Source organism: Condylostylus longicornis, unplaced genomic scaffold (assembly GCF_029603195.1).
Source record: "Condylostylus longicornis isolate FDR11 unplaced genomic scaffold, ASM2960319v2 ptg000030l, whole genome shotgun sequence".
Taxonomy (NCBI): domain Eukaryota; kingdom Metazoa; phylum Arthropoda; class Insecta; order Diptera; family Dolichopodidae; genus Condylostylus; species Condylostylus longicornis.
The window spans coordinates 8463947-8484525 of record NW_026577999.1 but is presented as its reverse complement, the minus strand read 5'-3'; the positions used below and the strand labels follow the sequence as shown (position 1 = coordinate 8484525).

Genomic DNA, 20579 nt, shown 5'->3' with positions numbered 1-20579 from the left:
ATATAAAAAATTTTATATCTCTTATTGTATAGCTTCAAGAAATATTTGATTTTTATTAAATTTCAATTTATTTTTTAAAAAATTAAATTAAAAGAAAATTATTCTTTTATTAAAAATAAATATGCATTTAAATTTAAAAATTTTATACTAAAAAAACTCTCGGTGTTCAAAATTGCAGTAAGACTGTAATAATACACACTTGAGCATATAAACTTTATTTGCTGAATAGCTGAATAGTAGATTTGTTGAATTGAAAAATTTTTGCTTAATTCATTTTTCTTAATATTCCAAGTGTTTTTTGGACCAGAAATTTATGACATTTTAGTATTCGTGTTTGTATTGTACAGGTATTTGTTTTTCGAACAAAACACATTCACTTGTAATCTAATATTGGCGCATAGGTATACATAATATAGAAATACTTCCATTTTTAATAAAATTTTATTATTATTTCATTTGAAATTTTTTTTTTAAATTTTTAATCAAGTTAATATTTTAGCGGTTTTATATTACAATATTGATATTTTATTATATTATACTTTTATAATATTTATGTATAAACTAAAATATTGTCATATCTTATATGAAATGCCATATTCCCCGCCATATTCTATTGTTATAAACTACATGTAAAATATGATTTTATTGTCATTACACCTAACTGTATATAATATTATGTATTATGAACAAACGCATATATACCTAAGTGTTATAACACAATCTATATAATATGTAATGCAATATTGATTGAAAATGTTATACGAGTATATGTATTGTGTTATTTTTGAAATTTAATATTATTATATCTTTTATATAGAATTGACTATACATTATTATAAATTTATATTTAATGAATATATAATAATATAAATAATTCAAATTTTTCAAAATTATTACATTATATTATATGGATATATATAGATATATGTATATTGTATATATAGGAATTATTAAATAATAATAAGAAATAGTAATGACCGCGATTATAAAATTATAATTGCTATTATATGAATAAAAGTTATGAAAATATTTAATTAATATAATATAATAATATTTGGCTATAAGTATGCCATAATAATAATTATATATTATTATAATCTGTTATAAAATATATAGGTATATATATATAATAGTTATATAGTTACAAGGTGTATACGCATTGTTAGAACACTGTTATAAAATCTTAGATTATTCAAAGTTTTATTATTTAGTTATATTTAGAATATTTAATCTAAAATTATTGTTCACCAAATTTCATTTAAATGAAAAAAACTGTTATACCATGAATAAACTGAATATAAATAGTACCAATAGACTGAATAAACTGAATTTGTTTAATATGAGTACAATTATTATTGTTATTGCTCTTATGGTATGCAACTTGTTGTCTCTTAAAATTATTTTTTTTTTTTGAGCATTTCGTTTACTATCAAACATATTTAATGAGTATAACAGACAGATAACAAAGAGATCAAAATATTGTTATGTTTAATAATGGTATAGGTTTTAATTTTGAGTAAATTAATTATTTCGCTTCTTATAATATAAAAACAAATTCTCAAAATTTGCATTAAAGATGATGAGTAATGAGAGATGTGACAAACCAGTTTGACAATGAACAAAATACATGTATATTTTAAAATTAATCTAAGTTCATTTACAATAATTTGCAAAATTCTTAGTATTGTCAGTAATTGAAATTAAAACTTATTTTATTGGAATGCAATTGAGGTTCGAATTTTAAATTTTATATTACGGTCTTCTTTTTATTTTTTTTGGTTTTGTCTATTGTAATTAATCTTATCTAAATTAAATATTTGTTGTTTCGCATACTTTAGGGTTTAAATATAAAACGTATAATAAAATAAAATAGAATTCGTGAAAAATTTTGAAAAAAAAGTTCATTATTATTAAGATTTATACAAAATAATACCCGTGCAAATTGAGATCAACAAAAATTTTAATTGTTATAACAATTTCAGTACCTATATATAGAGATGGTATGTGCACATTTACAAGTTTTCAATTAAATTCATGTATTATATAGTACGTGAGTACTTATATAACAGTATCAATAACAAAATATTGTGTTTATTTATAGAAATTATTGATAAGAGATCGTAACTATTTTAGGTTTGTTATAAAATTTTTGAAATCAACAATTTTTGTTTATCTCGATGCCAACTATAAAATATTTAATAGGGAAATATTCGATAACGATCAACATTTAAAAATTATTATATTTTTTGCAGTATTATAGTTTTTATTCATTAATTCATAGACCACGTATAACATTTACTTATTACTTTCAGCTACTTTAAAATATATAAAAAATTTTAATAAATTACTTGTATATACATACATAAATATCAATAAAATTTTCAAATAAAATTTAATTAACTAAAATTTTGAATTTTAAATAATTTTATTAGGCATAGGTATGTTTGTATTTATATACATATTGCATGTATAAGAAAATCCCTTGAGCGTGTGCTTTTAATTGCTTTTTAAACAATAAAATTTATTTTTTAACATTAAAAATTTCTTGCATAACAGTTACCTTATAATATATCGAAATAATTTCGTACACATATACATATACATACATATATCTTAATGCATTTAAAATATATTAAAGATTTTGGGCAATTTGACTGTTTTTGGGTAAATGAATCTGTTATACAGCATTATTTAATTTAATTAAATTGTTTGTGAAAAATGCAAAGTTCGTAAGCCTTTAACGTTTTCTTCGCGATTTCAATTGCGTTTTTAATTATGTATATTCTTTCTGCAATTACCGAATATTACATAATTCATAGAAAATAATGAATATATTTTTTTGTGATGGTCAAGGCTAATATTGAACGATTGAACGTAAAGTGCATGCGTTCTAACAAACAAATTAAATACATAAATATTAATAATGTGCACGTACCATAGTGTGTGCAACCGCGAATTTAATTCATTTTCCAAATAAAAACACAAAATTTGAAATTCAGAAAAAAAAATAAAAACCGGAGGAAATTTGAACACGTTTTCTTAATTTTTATATTTTTGGTTACTGTTCGTTTCTAAATTTTTGTGACTCACTTAAGTGACTCAAATTTTAAATTGTAAGTACGTTTTGACCTTTCCGTTTTTTTTTTTCGAAAATTTTTATTTTTGCGTAATTTGCGTGCGAATGTTTTTTTTTTTTTTTTAATTTTTTGCTTAATCTTTAAAAATTACCATGTTTTAATAATTTAGTTGGTAATAATTTTAATTTTAGATTACTTCCATATTTATATTGTATTGTAGTTATATGCAGTGAACTCCAACAAAATTGCCACGTGCCAACAGAAAATATATTATAAATTTTTATGAGTACAGGTTGCATTTTGAAATTTTATATATATATACCGACCAAGAATTTGCACGCCCATTTTTGGCAATAAAATAAATGTATGTATAACAGTATGAGATCCCTGTACTATTTTAACTGTATTAAGCGTATATATATATATTTATATATATATAAGAGTTCTTCTAATTTCAAAATTATCGGTACAAAATTTGTGCGTAATGTTATTATATTTGTATTTAACTATGAAATGAATGAAATTTAATTTTATATTTGAAAAATCACAATATATATGTATAAGTATGTATGTAACATTTTTTTTGCTTTTGTGGCAAAAAATTATTGAAAGTGCAAAATTTTTCACCAATATTACATTTTTTGTTTTTTTGGTATTCTCTTGGCAATTTGACAAAAAATATTCAAAAAATCGAAGAAAAATTTTTTAACAAAAATTAATGTATAACAAATAGATACAATTGTTTTATTGTTATATACCTAAAATATAACAATAAAAATATTGTCAAAAATTCTGTCTATAATTTTATTATTTCATTTTCACTTTAAAATAAATCACTTATTATTGAATCAAACAAGTTAAAACCAAATTGATACAAAGGACGTCTGTATTTCCCCCACCACAATTAATAAATTATTAACATATTATAATGTATAACAAATCATGTGCGTTTGTGTGCGTTAAATTTGTTCTCTTTTTAAATTCACAAGTGAATTTTTGTGTTTTCTCTCAAATTATCAATTTGAAAAATAAATCATAGATAATTAATTGACAAAAAGTGTCAATGTCAATGTAAATTATTGACATTTGAAATGATTTCAAATTCTAAAAATAAAAATTTATAAATTTGGTATATTCGTATTAAATTTTATTTTAAAATTAAATTTCATTCAAATTTTTGTTCTCAATTTGTTTTTTCATGGCATACGGAAAATTTTTTTTTCATTACTACCGAAAACAGGGAGGAAATTAGGGGGAAAAATAATGACTTTTTCACTCTTATTATTTCTTGTATTTTCAAATATTTTTAAAATTTTTATTTTTAAATTCATACGATTTAGAAACATTATAGTTGATGTCTACGGGAATGCCTCTATAGCTCTATATAAAATCTTGTATAAAAATAATTTTTTTATTCTTAAATTTATATTAAAGGATTTTAAAAATAATGTTGTGTGGTATTGTTTTTTTTTAAATAAAAGAAAATCTTCAAATAGTAAATGTGAAAAAAACACTCATTTTTCAATTGAAATTGAAAAATCACAATAATAATTTAAGTATTTCCAAGTAGTATCTCTGCCAAAAACACATTAATAGTGTAGTAAATAAATAAATAAATAAATAATTTGAATAATTTGAAATGTTAGAGTAACCAATAGCATCCTTATATTATTTCGGGTTTCTGATATACTCAATTGAATACCATTTTTCTATTTATATTTTGTGTATATATCCGCGTCTATATGTCATTAAAATTCTAAACATTTTGTTAAGAATTTTGTTTTATACAAAATTTATTTATTGCTTCTTTTATAGATAAAAAGAAATTTAAGAATACGAAATTTATTTAGTTTTTCGTTTTATTCACGTTATAATGTTAATTGCCACAATAAAATATTGTATTTGTTCTTATAAATCCCACAAGGTAATGGAAACTGGTATATCAGTTTATATGTACATACGTATATAATTTTACAGCATAATTTATTCAAGAAGATTTTTGTTCTTCACTGCTCTATAATCATTGTTTTAATAGTAAAAATCACTTAGTGATAAAAAAAATATATAAAAATAATTAAAATTCTTTTATACTTAGTTTTGCTATTTTGATTTTAGAAATTCGCATTCATTTATAGAGAAGAAGACAAATTAACAAATTTGAGGTGAAAAATGTTTTAGATAATCATTAAAAAAAAATTTTTCTTTTATGTTTTTATTACACCATAGTAACAATAAAATTTATTGAATAATTTAAAATGAAGTGAATTTTTTATACTACCAACACTTAAAATATAGATGGTATATAACAATAATTAAGATTTATATTGTTATTTAATTGAAATTATAAAAGAGTTATGGAAAATTTTCAAGTAAATATGAATTTTTTTTTTAAAAACAATTTTAATCAACAGGCTAATCAACCATTTTGTTGCTGGGTATAATAATAAACATTTAATAAACATTATTAAAACTGAATATATATTGAGTTCATTTATGTGCAATATTAAAAATTATTATTAATATTATTGTTAATTTGAATAATTTTAATAATTTAAATTAAATCAGTCACTCGCCTAGAGTGACACTCATATTGACAATGAAATTGATATATGACTCTTTTATTATGTCAAAAGCTCAAAATTTGAGCTGTATAATAATTATACAGCTCAAATTTTGAGATTGATTTTTGTGACCCAAAAAGGCTAACAAAATTAAAGCACTCAACTTATAAAATAAATAATATATAAAATAATAAAAGTTACTGAAAATACTGCAATATTGTAATCAAAATTTGAAACAAATTAATTAAAATTTCCTCTTAAATTCAAAATAGTTTTTAAAATAGCTCTGTATATTTGATAATTTTTGCTCATTAATAATGAGCATTTGGACTCTATCAATTTTGAGATGAATTTTTAAATAACAAAGAGAATAATAATATTTTAGTTCAATTTAAATATTTTTCAAAATTGTGATCAAAATTTAATACTCAACTGCTCAATTTTGCTCAACTCAATTCTCATGCTCATGTACTAGATTTTATAGTGCTCAACTTTTTAAAACTGGCATATTATGGAATTTAAATTAAAATATTGAATTGAAATCGTAGTGCTCGATGCAGAGCATTGAAATATTTCGTAAATAAGTTGTATAGAAATCATAGTTTTCTCATGATTGTCGTCGTATTCTTGTTTTTGAATTTAAAATTGTATAATTTTAAAGCTGCTCAAAAATTTTCATTATTTATTTCATTATTTATTTAACTGACAATTGCCATTTTTTCATGAATCATTAAAAATCTATAATAAATTAAATTTTATTTATTTACTTTGTAAAAAATATTCGTACCAAATATGGGAATGGTTTGGTTTTATACAAATTGATTTCTTTAACAAAAATATCTTCATTAAATTCATTAAATAAAATTCAAATATCATTCTTGAAATTTTTTATAATATTAATAAAATTTGGAAAAGATTCTAAAAATAATTCGAAGAAAAAATATTTGAGAAAAATACCAAAAAAACTCAAATTCGAGAAAATTTTTAAAGAATTCACTAAAAAATTCATTTTGTTTATTTATTTTAGTAATTAAAAAAAAAAATTTCCATAATAATTACAGAAAATCAATTAAGTACCAATGTGAGGCCGCATAAAGCCTTTTGTTGTATAATCCATACAAATTTAATGTCTATTTTATTTATGGTTTCTAATAGACTCCCAGATCTCACTTCTTTATGATTTTTTTTTTATTAAAAAAAAGAAAATGAATTTATGGTTTGTGATAATTAAAGGAGAAATAAAAAAAAAATAATTATTATTTTTATCTAAAAATAAAATGATTATTTTCTTTAAATATTTTATTAATGACCTATTCAATTTTATTTTTATTTTTACCATTTATAAATTTTATATATTGAATATTTTGGTTGGACGATGGCAGACTATAATTTTTTATTTATTTTTTATTTTTATATAAAATTAAAAATTAATTCTTAATTTTTTAAGGTGTTTTTTTGTGTCTTTCAAATGAAAATTATAAGTTGCACACGTTGCTTTCTTTTCATTCATAATTATTGTTTGTTCGTTAGTATTGTGTTGTGTGATTGCATTGAATATTATTTTTTAAATAAAGTTGGGTCAAACCAATGGTTTGTATTGTACCACTTTTCCCTTCAACAAGTGAAAATTCTGCTTTTAAATACAGTGTGTTTATAGCTATTTATCACACTATTAAAATTATTTTCATTCATATACAAAGATATTTCTAGGATTGCATATATTTAGGATGAACGATTTATGCAGTCTTTGAAATAAAGCAAAAATTAATATAAAGAGGGGTTAATACAATGCTCGATTTTAAGGATAAATTGTGTGAGTTAAGAAAAATAATTATATTTTTAATGTCATAGAATTTACCGTTAGCTTTTTGTGTTTATAGAAATTTGAAAAAGCTTGTGGTTTCGGAAATATAAGGTGTCAAAAATTCAAATTTTACAAATTTCAAGAGGCGATAACTTGAGAGGAGGTGGAGATGGAAAATAATTTTCTTCTAACGAAATAAACTATTTGCTAATGTCTAAAAGCCCATAAAATTTCAAGCTTCTACAAGCTGGCGTCTAGAAGAAAAACGAAATCAAAAATTTGGAAAAAAAAGACTTCAGATAACTGTAAATTTGAACGGCCATTTTGTTTTTCTAAAGTTTAACTATAATGTACCACGCTAGGGGAAGCAAGCCGCTGCCTTTATGCGTTTGCAAAATTTCAAAAATGCTTATGGTTTCATTGCAACAAATAGTTAAAAAAGACCATTTTTTGTGTTTTGGGGGGGTGTAACTTCTGGAGGGGGGGAGATAGGTAAAAATTTTGTTCTACGGAAATAAGTTTGTAGTAAAGATGTATGTACATATAAAATTTCAGCTTTCTATCTTCAAGGGTGTAGAAGTTTTGTAAACAGACACACGGACAGACGGACGGACGGACGGACAGAGTGAAACTAATAAGCACTTTTTTTCAAAAATTTTTTGGAAAAGTGCTAAAAAATGCTCGGACGTGATCGACAGAAGTGAAAATTAAGGAAAACAAAATTTGTTTTTTATTGTTGTGGTCGGATGTGCTCATAATGAATGTTATTAATTAATAATCTTATATTTATTTATAATTTTATGAATCTAATTGGTTATTCGACTTATTTCTTATTTAAATTTGTTTAGAAAACAAAAGGGAGTTTCGAATTTGTTGAACTCATTCAGAAAAAATGGGAATTTTTGGGAATTCTTTTGATATTTTTTTTTGTCATAATTTGAAGGATTAAAGTAGTAAAGTAAAAATTGCCCGATAATGTAAAATTGAAAAACCTTTATACCATTTATGATGTGAAATACAAATTCTAGCAAGGTACTAGGCGTTATTACTAGCGAACTAAATAGCTCCTTTTACAATTCATTATTTTAATTTATAACAATTAATATTGCCTTTAATTATTACTCTATAATAATATTTAGTATAGAATGTATAGTGAGTAGATAATATTAAATTCTAGAGGTCAAATACCCTATAATTAATTATTGAAAAAAATAGAAATGAATAAAAATTTCAATTCAATTAAAATTATATATTTCAATTATTTTATTTTAATTGAATAACCAATAAAACTCTTATTATTTTTTCAATTTAATAATAATAGTTGTTTTTTTTTTATAACAGAATGCGTGTGTGTGTTTGAGTTTTGAACGTATTTAATGCTTTTCTTTCTGCTCTTCATTGCATGCAAGCGTTTATCTGTAAGAATTCTAAATATAGAAAATGGTTTAATTTTCATTTTCACATTTCACATTTTACACTTTTGTAAAATTCATTTTTTCTCTTTCGTTCTTATTTGATAATTTTTTCTTGATGATTAGAAATCAATTTTTTTTTTTTTTAGTTAATTATTAAATTTATTTATTTTGTGGCTATTTTAATATTGGATTAATAATTATTTTCTGTCTGGATTTATTTATTATCAATTTACTGAATATAGCAGCAAAATTGAAAAAATAAATTAAAGAAAAATTTCAATCACTTTTAAAGTTTCAGTTCTTTTAGTCTCACTCTTTAAAATTTTGCTAAATAATATTGAAGTTTTGAATGCCTAAATTTAATGATATGCCTAATGTAAGGGCCTAATGGAACTATGTTTTCATTATTCATTATTATATTATGTTATGTTATGTACGTCTTTTGAGCATCCCCGTGCCAGATAATTAGCAACAATTCATGATATTCCAAGTTATAGAGCGAGCCAAGCCATCATACTCAAATAGGACATGAGTGGAGTACTCCGTGACTCGGTTGCAGAATCTACATCGCTGCTTGTTTGATCTGCCAAATTTTTGTAAATATGAATTAAAGGGTCGATGCTCAGTGGGAAACCCCGATAGAACCCTCAATGAAGAGCGACTCCTCCTTACATTGTCCCGAATACCCGCGATCCGTCGACCAAAAAAGCCTTTGCACCGCGCCTTTCCATCTAGGCAGGCAAGACCTAGTCAAGAAACCTCATAGAATGGCCCACACTCGGACCAATTTTAAATTATTAAAAAATTAAAAAGAATATTTAAAAATTTATTGGTATTGGCTTTGTTTTTTGGTAATAACTTTCTAATTTATGAATGTAATTCAATTTCGAATGAAATTAAAATAATTTTGTATGTATACGTACATCAATCAAAGAAAATATTTCTTTAGAATACACGGTTGTATAAGAAAGCATTCATTTCGCCCTCAATTCGTTACCCATCTGATAAGATGATGATATTCACTTTTGGCTAAATGATACATTAAAAAAGGCGTTTATTAAGAAATCAAATACCATCAGATAATTGAAAAAAAATAAGAGTAGATGGCAAAAAAAATATTTGTTTTTCCGAATTTTAATATAAAAGTGTTGCCATTATTATTCAAATAGTAGTAAACTCAAACATTGTTTTAGGGAAATTTTTATTTGTATTCAAGTGAGAACAAAATGTTCCAAAAATTTCAATCCTATTTAAGTCTAAATGATTCAAAAATTTCCCTTATTTGAAATAGAATAAAAATTATAGGGCTCGTATGTCTTATTTTTCGTTATTAAATTTTTAAAATCTATTTTTCATTATTTTGCTGGCATATACACTAAAGTACTTTAATGTTAAATTAATTTAATATTTAAAAGAAATTATAGAACATTACAAGTATATTATATAATATTTGAATAGGTGTATGTTAACTTTAAGTATAGGCGAAATTTAAATAGAATTTTCTTTATTTTTAAGGCTTCGCATTAAAAACATTTACGTACCTACAATATAAATATTGTGTACGTCTAATGTATACATTAAAAGTTAAGAAACCATTTTGTCTATCTTTTTTTTGATAATTTTTAATTCTTTAAAAGAATTTCAAAGAATTACATATTGTAATGTTCTTTAAATTCTCTAAATTAATAAAAAAAAAATTCACAATGTTAAGATGACGTAAATTTTTTTCATAGTGTTGGTATACGTAATACGAATTTTCGTTAATGGCGTTCATACACAAAACAAAGACGGTTTCTATGCATAACATGAAAGATATGAGAATCAAGTTGAAAAACATCATTTTAATTCTGTCTTGTTTTGCAGGGTATTAAAAATTTTATGTTAACATGGTTTTCTTGTAATTTTCCTACAGTAACAAGAATACATGCGTAAGTATGTACATGAAAATATAGGCATTTCGTTCCTATTATTATTATTTTTAAAACTTATTTTATTAAAGTTAATTCCCATGTCATTCTTGTTTTATATTTTTAAATAAAATACAAACGATATTAAAATTTTGACAAATTACTTATATTTATGTACACAGAAAAAAAAATTTTTTTTTCCTTCAGATTTTTCATTACTATGGCTGATATTCAAAGAAAATTTTCATTATAGCATACGCATGCAACTTAGATACTATATGAGGGTACCTATATATACAACGAGAGTATGACTATATCGCATATTATTTGAAAAGATGCTTTTCAAATTGAAATGAATGTGTCTACTATTATTAAGATGTTTTTCGGTCGATTAACTATAAAAACAAAAAAAAAAATTCGTTTTACCTCAAAAATGTTGAAAACGTGATATGATTATAAAATGATTTTATTTCAGTTCCTTTTATTATTTTTTTTTGTGCCATAGTAGACAATTCAAAAAAAAAATATATATTCGTATACATATTGTATGTATAACAGTAATTGCATAAAATAAAACGATACCTAAAGTAATTTAAATAAAAAAAATATCGATATAATAAAGTAGAAAATTATCTATCTGAGGTCTAATTTCAATTATTTTCTTCTTTTACTTTGAGTACAAAATTTTGTATATCCATTAGGTTACCCATTTAGGAACATTCAAATATAACAAATTTTCCAATTTTCCATACTCGTACAAGTTTTTTCTCCTTTTTAATATTTTAATGAAAATTAAATTTTATAAAATTATTGGGTTTGAAAAGAGAGACCAAAATGTAATTGTATTTGAAATTGTTATATAAATTGTATAATTTGATTATTTGATTATAAATTGAGAAAATTTCTTATGATGATGGTTGAATTTCTATATAATTTGCCTAAAATTTAATAAGTAGAGTTCTCCAATACGTGCAAATATATCTTCGGAAGTGATGTAGAAATAAGGAAAAATTTATTTCATTTTTTAGTGGCCATTTTGTTTTCCTGACATCAAAATTCCGATAATACCGTTATATTGTAAAATTCAGCAATTATAATTCATAAGCTGAATTACATATCAATACCATATTACTTAAATTTCAAAATCATAATATCTGTATATGAAAATTTCTTTACATATATTAAACAAAAATCTTATATAAAGATGTCCTAACTTTAAAAATACTGTAAAATAGTATAAAAACACAATTCAGCTTATGAATTTTAATTGCTGAATTGTTTAGTAATATAGTATTGCTAAAATTTTGAAGTTATAGATACTCTATTTCATGAGCGGAGTCCACATAATATATCATTTTAAATTAATGATAAGAGAATAAAGCTTGATAACGAATAAATAATTTAGCTACATTTGTTTAAAATCCTAGCCATCTTAATTATGGTAGTACCGTGTAACTATGCAATTTAGCTTATTAGCTTTATTTGCTGAATTGCTCATTGATATAGTTCTGTTGCAATTACAATATTAATGAATGTATAACTTTTAATTTAAGCATTATAGAACATCGAAATTTAATTTACTAATAAACCCATTTATTATAGATTTTTCAGGAACAGCATTATATTCAGTATTACTTTAGTTTTGTATTATAATTATTCATGTTACCAAAATTAAAATTTTAAATTTCTATATTTGGAAAATGTCATAAAAAATTTTCAACAAGAAGAAAAAAAATCTACTATTCGCCAAAAAAAATTTTACTATTAATTAACTTGTTTTACGGTAATATTACCATTATTGGTGTGTTTTAAAATAAAAGAAGTATTTTTTATTTAAATGCTATTTTGTTATACAAATACATGCATATTTACTTTTATATAATTTGTAAGTAGTAGTAGAGAATATTACTTTTTTTTTTTGATTTCCTGATTTTATATTTTTGAATTTTTTTATTTATTTAGTTTTTGTTTTTTTTATTAAATAATTAATTTAAATTTTTTTTAATTATGCTATACTATGTAAATATGAATAGTTTTTCTTTTGTTTAGAGATATTAAGTATTTATTTTTACATACATATACATTTTTCATATATGTATATGCATACAAAATGTCGGCGGAGGAAACGGTTTTCATAAATTGATATTTAAATTTTTTTCTTTTATAGTAATTTGTAAAATATTTTTATTTTATTAAATTTGAAAAGATTCTTTATTATTTTGTATTACTTAATAATTTGTTATACTGTCATGAATAAAATAGAAAATAATTTAAAATAGGTAATTTGTTTGTAAATATATATGTATATAAGTAAGTATGTAAATATTTGAGTTTTGTTTGAATTTTTGGTATAAAAAATTTTTAATTTATAAGTTTTTTTTTTTGTGTTTTCTCTTTGTTTTAAATAAATAAATGTTATTATTATAATATACTTTTTATATTTATAGATTATTGTTTTTATAAATACTAATCTTTGTTGTTCTTAGGTAGAGTAATAAAATTTTAGACTATTATTATCAATAAAATATTTTTTTTTATTATTTTCTTTCGGTTTATTTTTATACATTTTGTTAATGTTAATGCTTTTTTTTCGATATTATTATCAATCTATAAATAATTTTATTTTATGTTGTTTGTTTTTACAATATTAATATTCTGTGACTTCAAAATTGCAATAGCACTGTTATAATAAACAATTCAGCAAATCTAATCTGTAAGCTGAATTGTTTATTAATGCCGCTTACTACGGGTTTTGAAGTTAAAGTTTGTTTTTGTTTTTTCAATTGATTTATTTTTAATAACGAAAAATGAAAGTTATCAAATAAATGTCCAATGGGTTATATAATGCCATTAATAAAACAAAATCAATAAATTGCTTTTATACTTAATTCAAGTGACCTGAATTATGTTAACGCTGAATTAAAATTAATTGCTACACATTATTGCATTTTCGAAATTAATAATTTAAGTTATTTTTAAAATTTTTTTCAATATGAATAAATTTAATATGGAAAAATATTAATATAATGTTTTTTAGAAATAAATGGCAATAATTTTGAATTCAGCAAGAGCTGAATTGTATGAAATAATTATATTACTTCAAACATTTTATATTAAATGTCATAAAAATTTTATTCAGCTTCAGCTGAATAAAAATTTATTAGCTGAATTTGAGAAAAATAAATTTTTTTAATTTTATTTCAATATAAAGCAAATAAAACTTTTGCTTTATATTTAATAAATAATAAACTTTCATTTTTATTATTTCAAAATAAATCATATTTTTACAAATTTTCGAAAATAAATTCAATAAATTTTTAATTTAAAAAAAATAAGGAAAATCATTACCAACTTATTAATGTTATAACGCAAAAAACATCCATATTTATGTATGATAATTTGTTCAGATCCTCCTTATATCCAGTAAATAAAGCTTAACACATTTGTTTAACTCCATTATCTTATTCATTTCTTTTTAAAAAGTATATAAATATAGAGTTTTCTCTGTTTTTTTTCCATTATATTGTATACATACGCAGACATATCTTAACTTTACACATCTGTTGGTTCAATTTCACAATCGCTGCTAGCACACGATTCACCATTAGCACAGCCCAACTTTCTAGAACTATCGCAGACAATTTTTAATATTGAACGTTTTTCATTATTAATATTACTATTACTATTACAATTACTATTATTTTTATTACTATTATTATTATTAATAAAATTATTGGCAACACTATTATCACTTATTATAATTTTAACTGGGTCATGTAATATACCAGCTCCATCAGCAACTATATTATTTTTATCAATATTTCCAATTAATGTATTATCAATTAGAATGTCATTATTAATTTCATTACAATATTTAATTTTTTGTTTTGTTAAATCACATAATTCTTCAACATAATTATCTTCATTAATTTCTTCTTCTTCTTGTACAATTGGCTTATTACTATTACGTTTAACTTTTGATATTTTAATAAAGCTACCACCATTAGTTGATAAACTAACATTCTTCTTTTTTTTTAAATAATTACATTTATCTAAATCAATAAATAGGGAGCCAGCAGCATTTGCTGCAACCGATGGTGATAAAAATTTACATGTATTCAATGTATACGCTGACATTTTATTTGTTGTTATGTTAATACTTGGTTTAGCACCACATTTTTCTTTTTTAATATTGTTATTATTATTATTATTATTATTATTTTGATTTGTACTAGAACTATTGTTATAATTATTATTATTACAAAAATTTTTACTGCTATTTCTATGAAAATTACTGGCACTTGAACGTAAAAAAAATCCTGTAATACTTGATTGATGTTTTTTCTTCTGATGATTATTTTGTTGTTGTTGTTGATGATGTGATGGTGATGTTGATATTTGTATACCACGTTTATGTAATTGACGATCTTTTGCTCTTGAATCTAAATTAAATAAACGTTTGACACCACGTCGAACACGTTTATTACGATAAGCAAATATTATTGGTGAACTTAAATTACCTAATAATACAACAAAAACAGCTAATTGTGTTGCATGATTTGATAATGAAAATATACGACCTTGTAATAGAACTAAAATACCATATGGTAAATATGAGACTAGAAACATTATAACGACTAGTATACTTATACGTGCTGCACGAGATTCTTCACGATATTTAAATAATGATGATGCATTTGATAAACGATGACGTATTGATGTCATATAACTTAAAGCTTTTGTTGATGTATTCTGATGTATATTTGGTGGTAATTGTAATGCATGCTGATGATTACAATGAGTTGAAGATTGTGTTCTATTAAATGGATGACGTACATTATTTGTATTATGAATAATATTTAAATTTTTATGTCTAATACTATTAAAATTTGTATTTAAATCAATATCTGATAATGAATCATCTGATTCATTATTTTCTTTATTATATTTTTGTAAATTTGGTGTTGAATGAACTTGTCTTATACTAGCAAATCTATTTAATTGATTGCTAGCAATTTTATTAATTCCATTACTACCAATTTCAAATTCATTTTCATCTAAATCTAATAAGGCCAATTGACGAGTACTATAATTTCGTTTAAGTTCATCATTAGCTTTTGATAATGTTAATAAAATATTATTTTGGTTTTTATCTTTATTGTTTGATTTATCTGGTGATACACTTGAACGATTTGAATGCTCTGTACTGTCATTATTACTACTGTTATGGTTATTATTATTATTGCTACTAATACTATTCCTATTATCACTTGTATTATTATTTAAAACTGCACCAGATATTAATAATGAAGGTTTTGCAGTAGTATTATCATCATCATTAAAATGATCAATACGCATTTGTAGGCCTTCATCCATTTTATAATCATCTTTATTTAAATGTAATGTTGATGCATTAAAACTATGTAATGGATTTATACATATATGATTATGTGAATTACTTTTTGTATGTGTATAATGATGATTTTTATTTTGATTCATATTATTGTTGTGATGCGCTAAATTTAATGCACTTTGTAATAATGGTGATGAACCATTTTGACGCATTCTTAAACCATTTTCACGTGCTTCTGAAAATATCCTCCAATACATACAACATACTAATATAAATGGTGTTAAGATTATCACAATAAAATATATACATGAAAATATCATATTATATAAGTTTTCATGGCCGAACATAATCATTTCAAATGTTAAACCATCTTTTCTATGGAATGTTGTATTCTCAATGAAATCACCATCTAAATATGTTGATATTGTTGTATAAATTTCTGTATTAACTATTTCTGTATCATTTTGATTATCATCATTAATATTATCATTATTATGAATTTTTAATTTTGGTCTTAATATTGTTTCACTGGTTAAAGTTGTTTCACGTAATGCTGACAATATACCAAATAAAATTGAAAAGAACCATATTATAGCAATTAATAACCAAGCTTTTAAACCTGATATTCTGCTATGATAACGTAATGGATCTGTAACAGCACACCATGTATCACCTACAATTAATAATACTGATAAAGCACCTAATGCTGCAACAAGATCTAATGACCAACATCTAATATCACTTTGTATATGTAATAAATTTTTATTATTTTTATAATCTAAATTATTAACATTATTTAAATTGTAATCACGATCATCGTCATTGCTTTCAACAATATATTCATCAATATCATCAAAATTATTAGAATTTTCAGCACCATTTTGAGAATTTTCAAAGTTATTTTTGTCATTTTTATGATTTTCTGTTATTCTATTTGTATGACTCTTTACTGAAGCCTGTGAATTCAACAATACATCATCATTATTATGTGGTGAAGATTCTGAAATTGAAATAATTTTATCTTTTCTGTCACGATAATGTTTTCTATAATTTTGTAATTTATGATTTTTTATTTCTTTTTCATCATCTTCTGTTAAAAAAATAATTTGTTTTTCGAGTTTTCCATCATTATTCTTTTTACTTTCATACTGCATTTTATTTTCATTATCGTTAATTATTTTACTTTTATCTGATTCAATGTTGTCCAAATCAATTGTATCAACATCATCATCACCAATTCCTTTTTTACTATCTCTTATTGTAGTGTCAGAAGCTAGATTTGAATATGATTCTTCATATGATGAGAAACTTTTACTATTAACACTACTATCAATACTGTCATCAATGTTGTCAGTAATTTTCGAATTTTTATAATTTACATTTTTATTATTTTTATTTTTGTTATGATAATAATTTTTGAATCTTTGTGCATTTTCAATTTTAATAATATTTTTCTCATGTCTTCTCTCATTTTCTTCTAATACTTTTATTGTATTACTGTCATCCAAATTATTACTATTGTTAATAATGATTTTTTTACATAAATTTCCCATACAAATTGCTTCTTCCGCAACATTTTTATTATTGTTGTTGCTATAATTTATGTTGATATCATCATTATTTTCTTCTGTGACGCTAGTAGTAGTGCTATGATTTTTAATATTATCATTATATTTTTCTTCTATTTTTGTATTATTATTGTTACTTAAGTTAAACTGATGATGATGAAATATTTGATTATCATAATAATTATTATGTTGTTCATGTTGATGTTGATGGTGATATTGATGATGATCTAATTTTTTATAAATTTCTGTTTGATCAATTGTTTCATAACTATAACTATTTGAACGTAAGAATAATGTTGGTGCTAATGCTAAACATCCAATAATATTAACAATTAATAAATTTATCACAAAACGATTAGCCGTTGTTCGTAAGCCGGGTGTCACCCAAAATGCTCCCAATGCAAGTACATTTATTGTTAATGATAATAATAATAAACATAAAATTAAAAAATCTATTGCCATATTTGTACATAATATTTTTTAATAAAACTTAATTTTTTATTTTCTATTTTTTTATTGAGAAAAATAAAAAAAAAAAGTAATTTTTGTTAACAGTTTCTCTGTTTGATTGTTTGTTTTTTTTTTTTTTATTCACTTTCTATTAAAATTTATTTGTATTGTTGCCAAATTTTTATAAAAGTTTTTATTTTTGTTTAATTTTAATTTCAATGTTGCCAAATTTTTTCGCAAAACTTTGATACCAAATCTGAAAATAAATAAGAAGAAAATATATTTTAGATGTTAAAATTTAAGAATTTTATTTATAAAATTACAAAGAAAATATTAAATACATCTTATTTTATTAAACTAATTTTAGTGACTGAAATTCCTAATAAGAGCTAAAATATAAAATTGGCATGATTACACTTACATATTGTAATTGTAATATTATTAATGTAACATTGAAAAAAAAAATTTCAAAAGTTCAAGTTCAGTTCAGATTCAAATGAAACATAGGAAAATTTTTAATTTTTCTTTATAAAGTAGAAAAATTTTAAAAGATTAGAGCCGCATCTAACTGTTAGAATGATAAAAAATAATAATAAAAATATTTGAATATAACAAGTAAGAAGAATTTAGGCACAATCGCATAGGCATAGCTTTAATATCTTAAAAAATTCAGAAAAAAAGTTCATCGATATTTGAAAAAGGATTAAGTAAAGTTTATTCAAAAAAAGAAAAAAAAATTTGAAATTAAATAAAGAAATAAAGTACAAATAAAAGGTTTAAATTAAAGTAAACAATTTATTTGAATGCAAAAGATATTTGAATTAAAAACCTTATGCTTTCGCTTGATAGTACAAAATAATTACTACTTACAATACAACCAAAATACTATTTGTATAAAATTATGAAATTTTTAGATTTTAATTTTAATTTACTCATATAAGTTTGAATTTAATAGAAATCATATTGGGATTTAAAGGGATAATTTCATTGTTCTGAATTACTATATTGCATATACTTATTTACTGGTAAGCTAAGAATATAAGTAGTAAAACCATTAATCAAATAACATCTATAAATAATAGTAAGGAATGTTAGTATATAATGCACGTGGTACTTTTGGAAATTAAAATGGTACAAAATACTAAAAATACTTAAAAAATTCAATTAAAAAATAAAAGATTAAAATGATGTTGGTGAAGAGTTTAAGATTAAAATTTCGTTTCTTTAAATAATGTGGCGTTATTATACATAGAATATTTTTATGGGTAAGAATCAAATAAGAACCTAATTTATATTATTCTATACCTAATATTTTAAAAGTGAAATTTTTCCTATCTTTATTATTTTTTCTCTTTTTTTCTAAATTGCGGAGAGGAGACATAAGCCACAGTAGCCAGACATAGCTTATCGTAACTCTCCCATATCCCACTTAAATTAATCTGCTTTCAAGCATATACCCGGAGATATCCCTCAGAGACTGGCCAGAGCAGGACAGTCACATAGAATTTGTATGGCTGATTCCTTGTCGTCCCGACAGAATCTACACAAAAGGGAATCCGATTTAACCTAACTTTACTAAATTTAAAATTTTAATAAATCCCAAAATTTACCTTTAAATTAATTTTTTGTTTTTGGTTTTCTTCGGATTTTTATCAAATATTTTTTTGTTGCTGTTTTAAAATAATTTATAAACTGTAAAATTTATTATTAAAAGTCCTTAAATTTTGAAAAGTCCTTGAATATTTTTCACTTAATTTAGTTGCCATTATTGAATGTTATTTTGAATAAAAATTTTTTAATAATTGTTTTTTTTTTTCTTCTCTTATAAATAATTCAAAAATATTCAAATTTTTTTTTATTTACCCAAAAATTGTATTTTTTTTTTTTTGTAATTATTATCAAAATATTTTAAAATTTTGAATCGTATGTTGTTCGTTCGTCTTCTGTTTATTGTAATTTTATGGTTGAATTATAACAGTTCACTTTTTATTATAAAATATCACTTATTTAAGTGATGATCATTATTCATTATTAGTATATATATTTTGTGTATACACATACAGACATTTTATTCTGATAAGTGATAAGAAATTAATTATATTTAATAATTTTGACAGAAAATACAATATTTTTTCTTTTTTTTATATAATAAGGAATTTAATTATAAAGATTTTCTTTGTTTTTTAGACTCAATGCAAGTTATAATTCATATATATGTATATGTGTATATATATATTTTATGGGTTTTATTTTGTGAATTATCAGTAAAATATTTTTCTAAATATTGATTGACAAAATAAAAATAAATGTTTCCTTTAATCAATTTCAAATAATCAATTATTCATTGAATTGCTGAATCATTTAGAAAAATCTTTATGTATATATATATATATATATTTTTGTATTCACTCAAATTCACTTTAAATAAATTGATAAGCTTTTAA

The 20579-nt window shown here is 22.2% G+C and overlaps 1 protein-coding gene across 1 annotated transcript; it reads right to left on the bottom strand.

Moving 5' to 3' along the window:
* Positions 1–13934: 13934 nt before the first annotated feature.
* On the bottom strand, positions 13935–19997 carry LOC129607852 (probable cyclin-dependent serine/threonine-protein kinase DDB_G0292550). Its single transcript, XM_055519072.1, has 2 exons — positions 19746–19997; positions 13935–18391 (listed from the first exon to the last, which is right to left on the bottom strand). Exon 2 carries the CDS (start codon positions 18145–18147, stop codon positions 14317–14319), a length of 3831 nt encoding a protein of 1276 aa, XP_055375047.1. The 5' UTR covers positions 18148–18391; positions 19746–19997; the 3' UTR covers positions 13935–14316.
* Between the last annotated feature and the right edge of the window lie 582 nt (positions 19998–20579).

Excerpts from the sequence above, each read along its gene's own strand:
- LOC129607852 (XM_055519072.1), bottom strand. The coding sequence starts at position 18,147 with ATGGCAATAGATTTTTTAATTTTATGTTTATTATTATTATCATTAACA.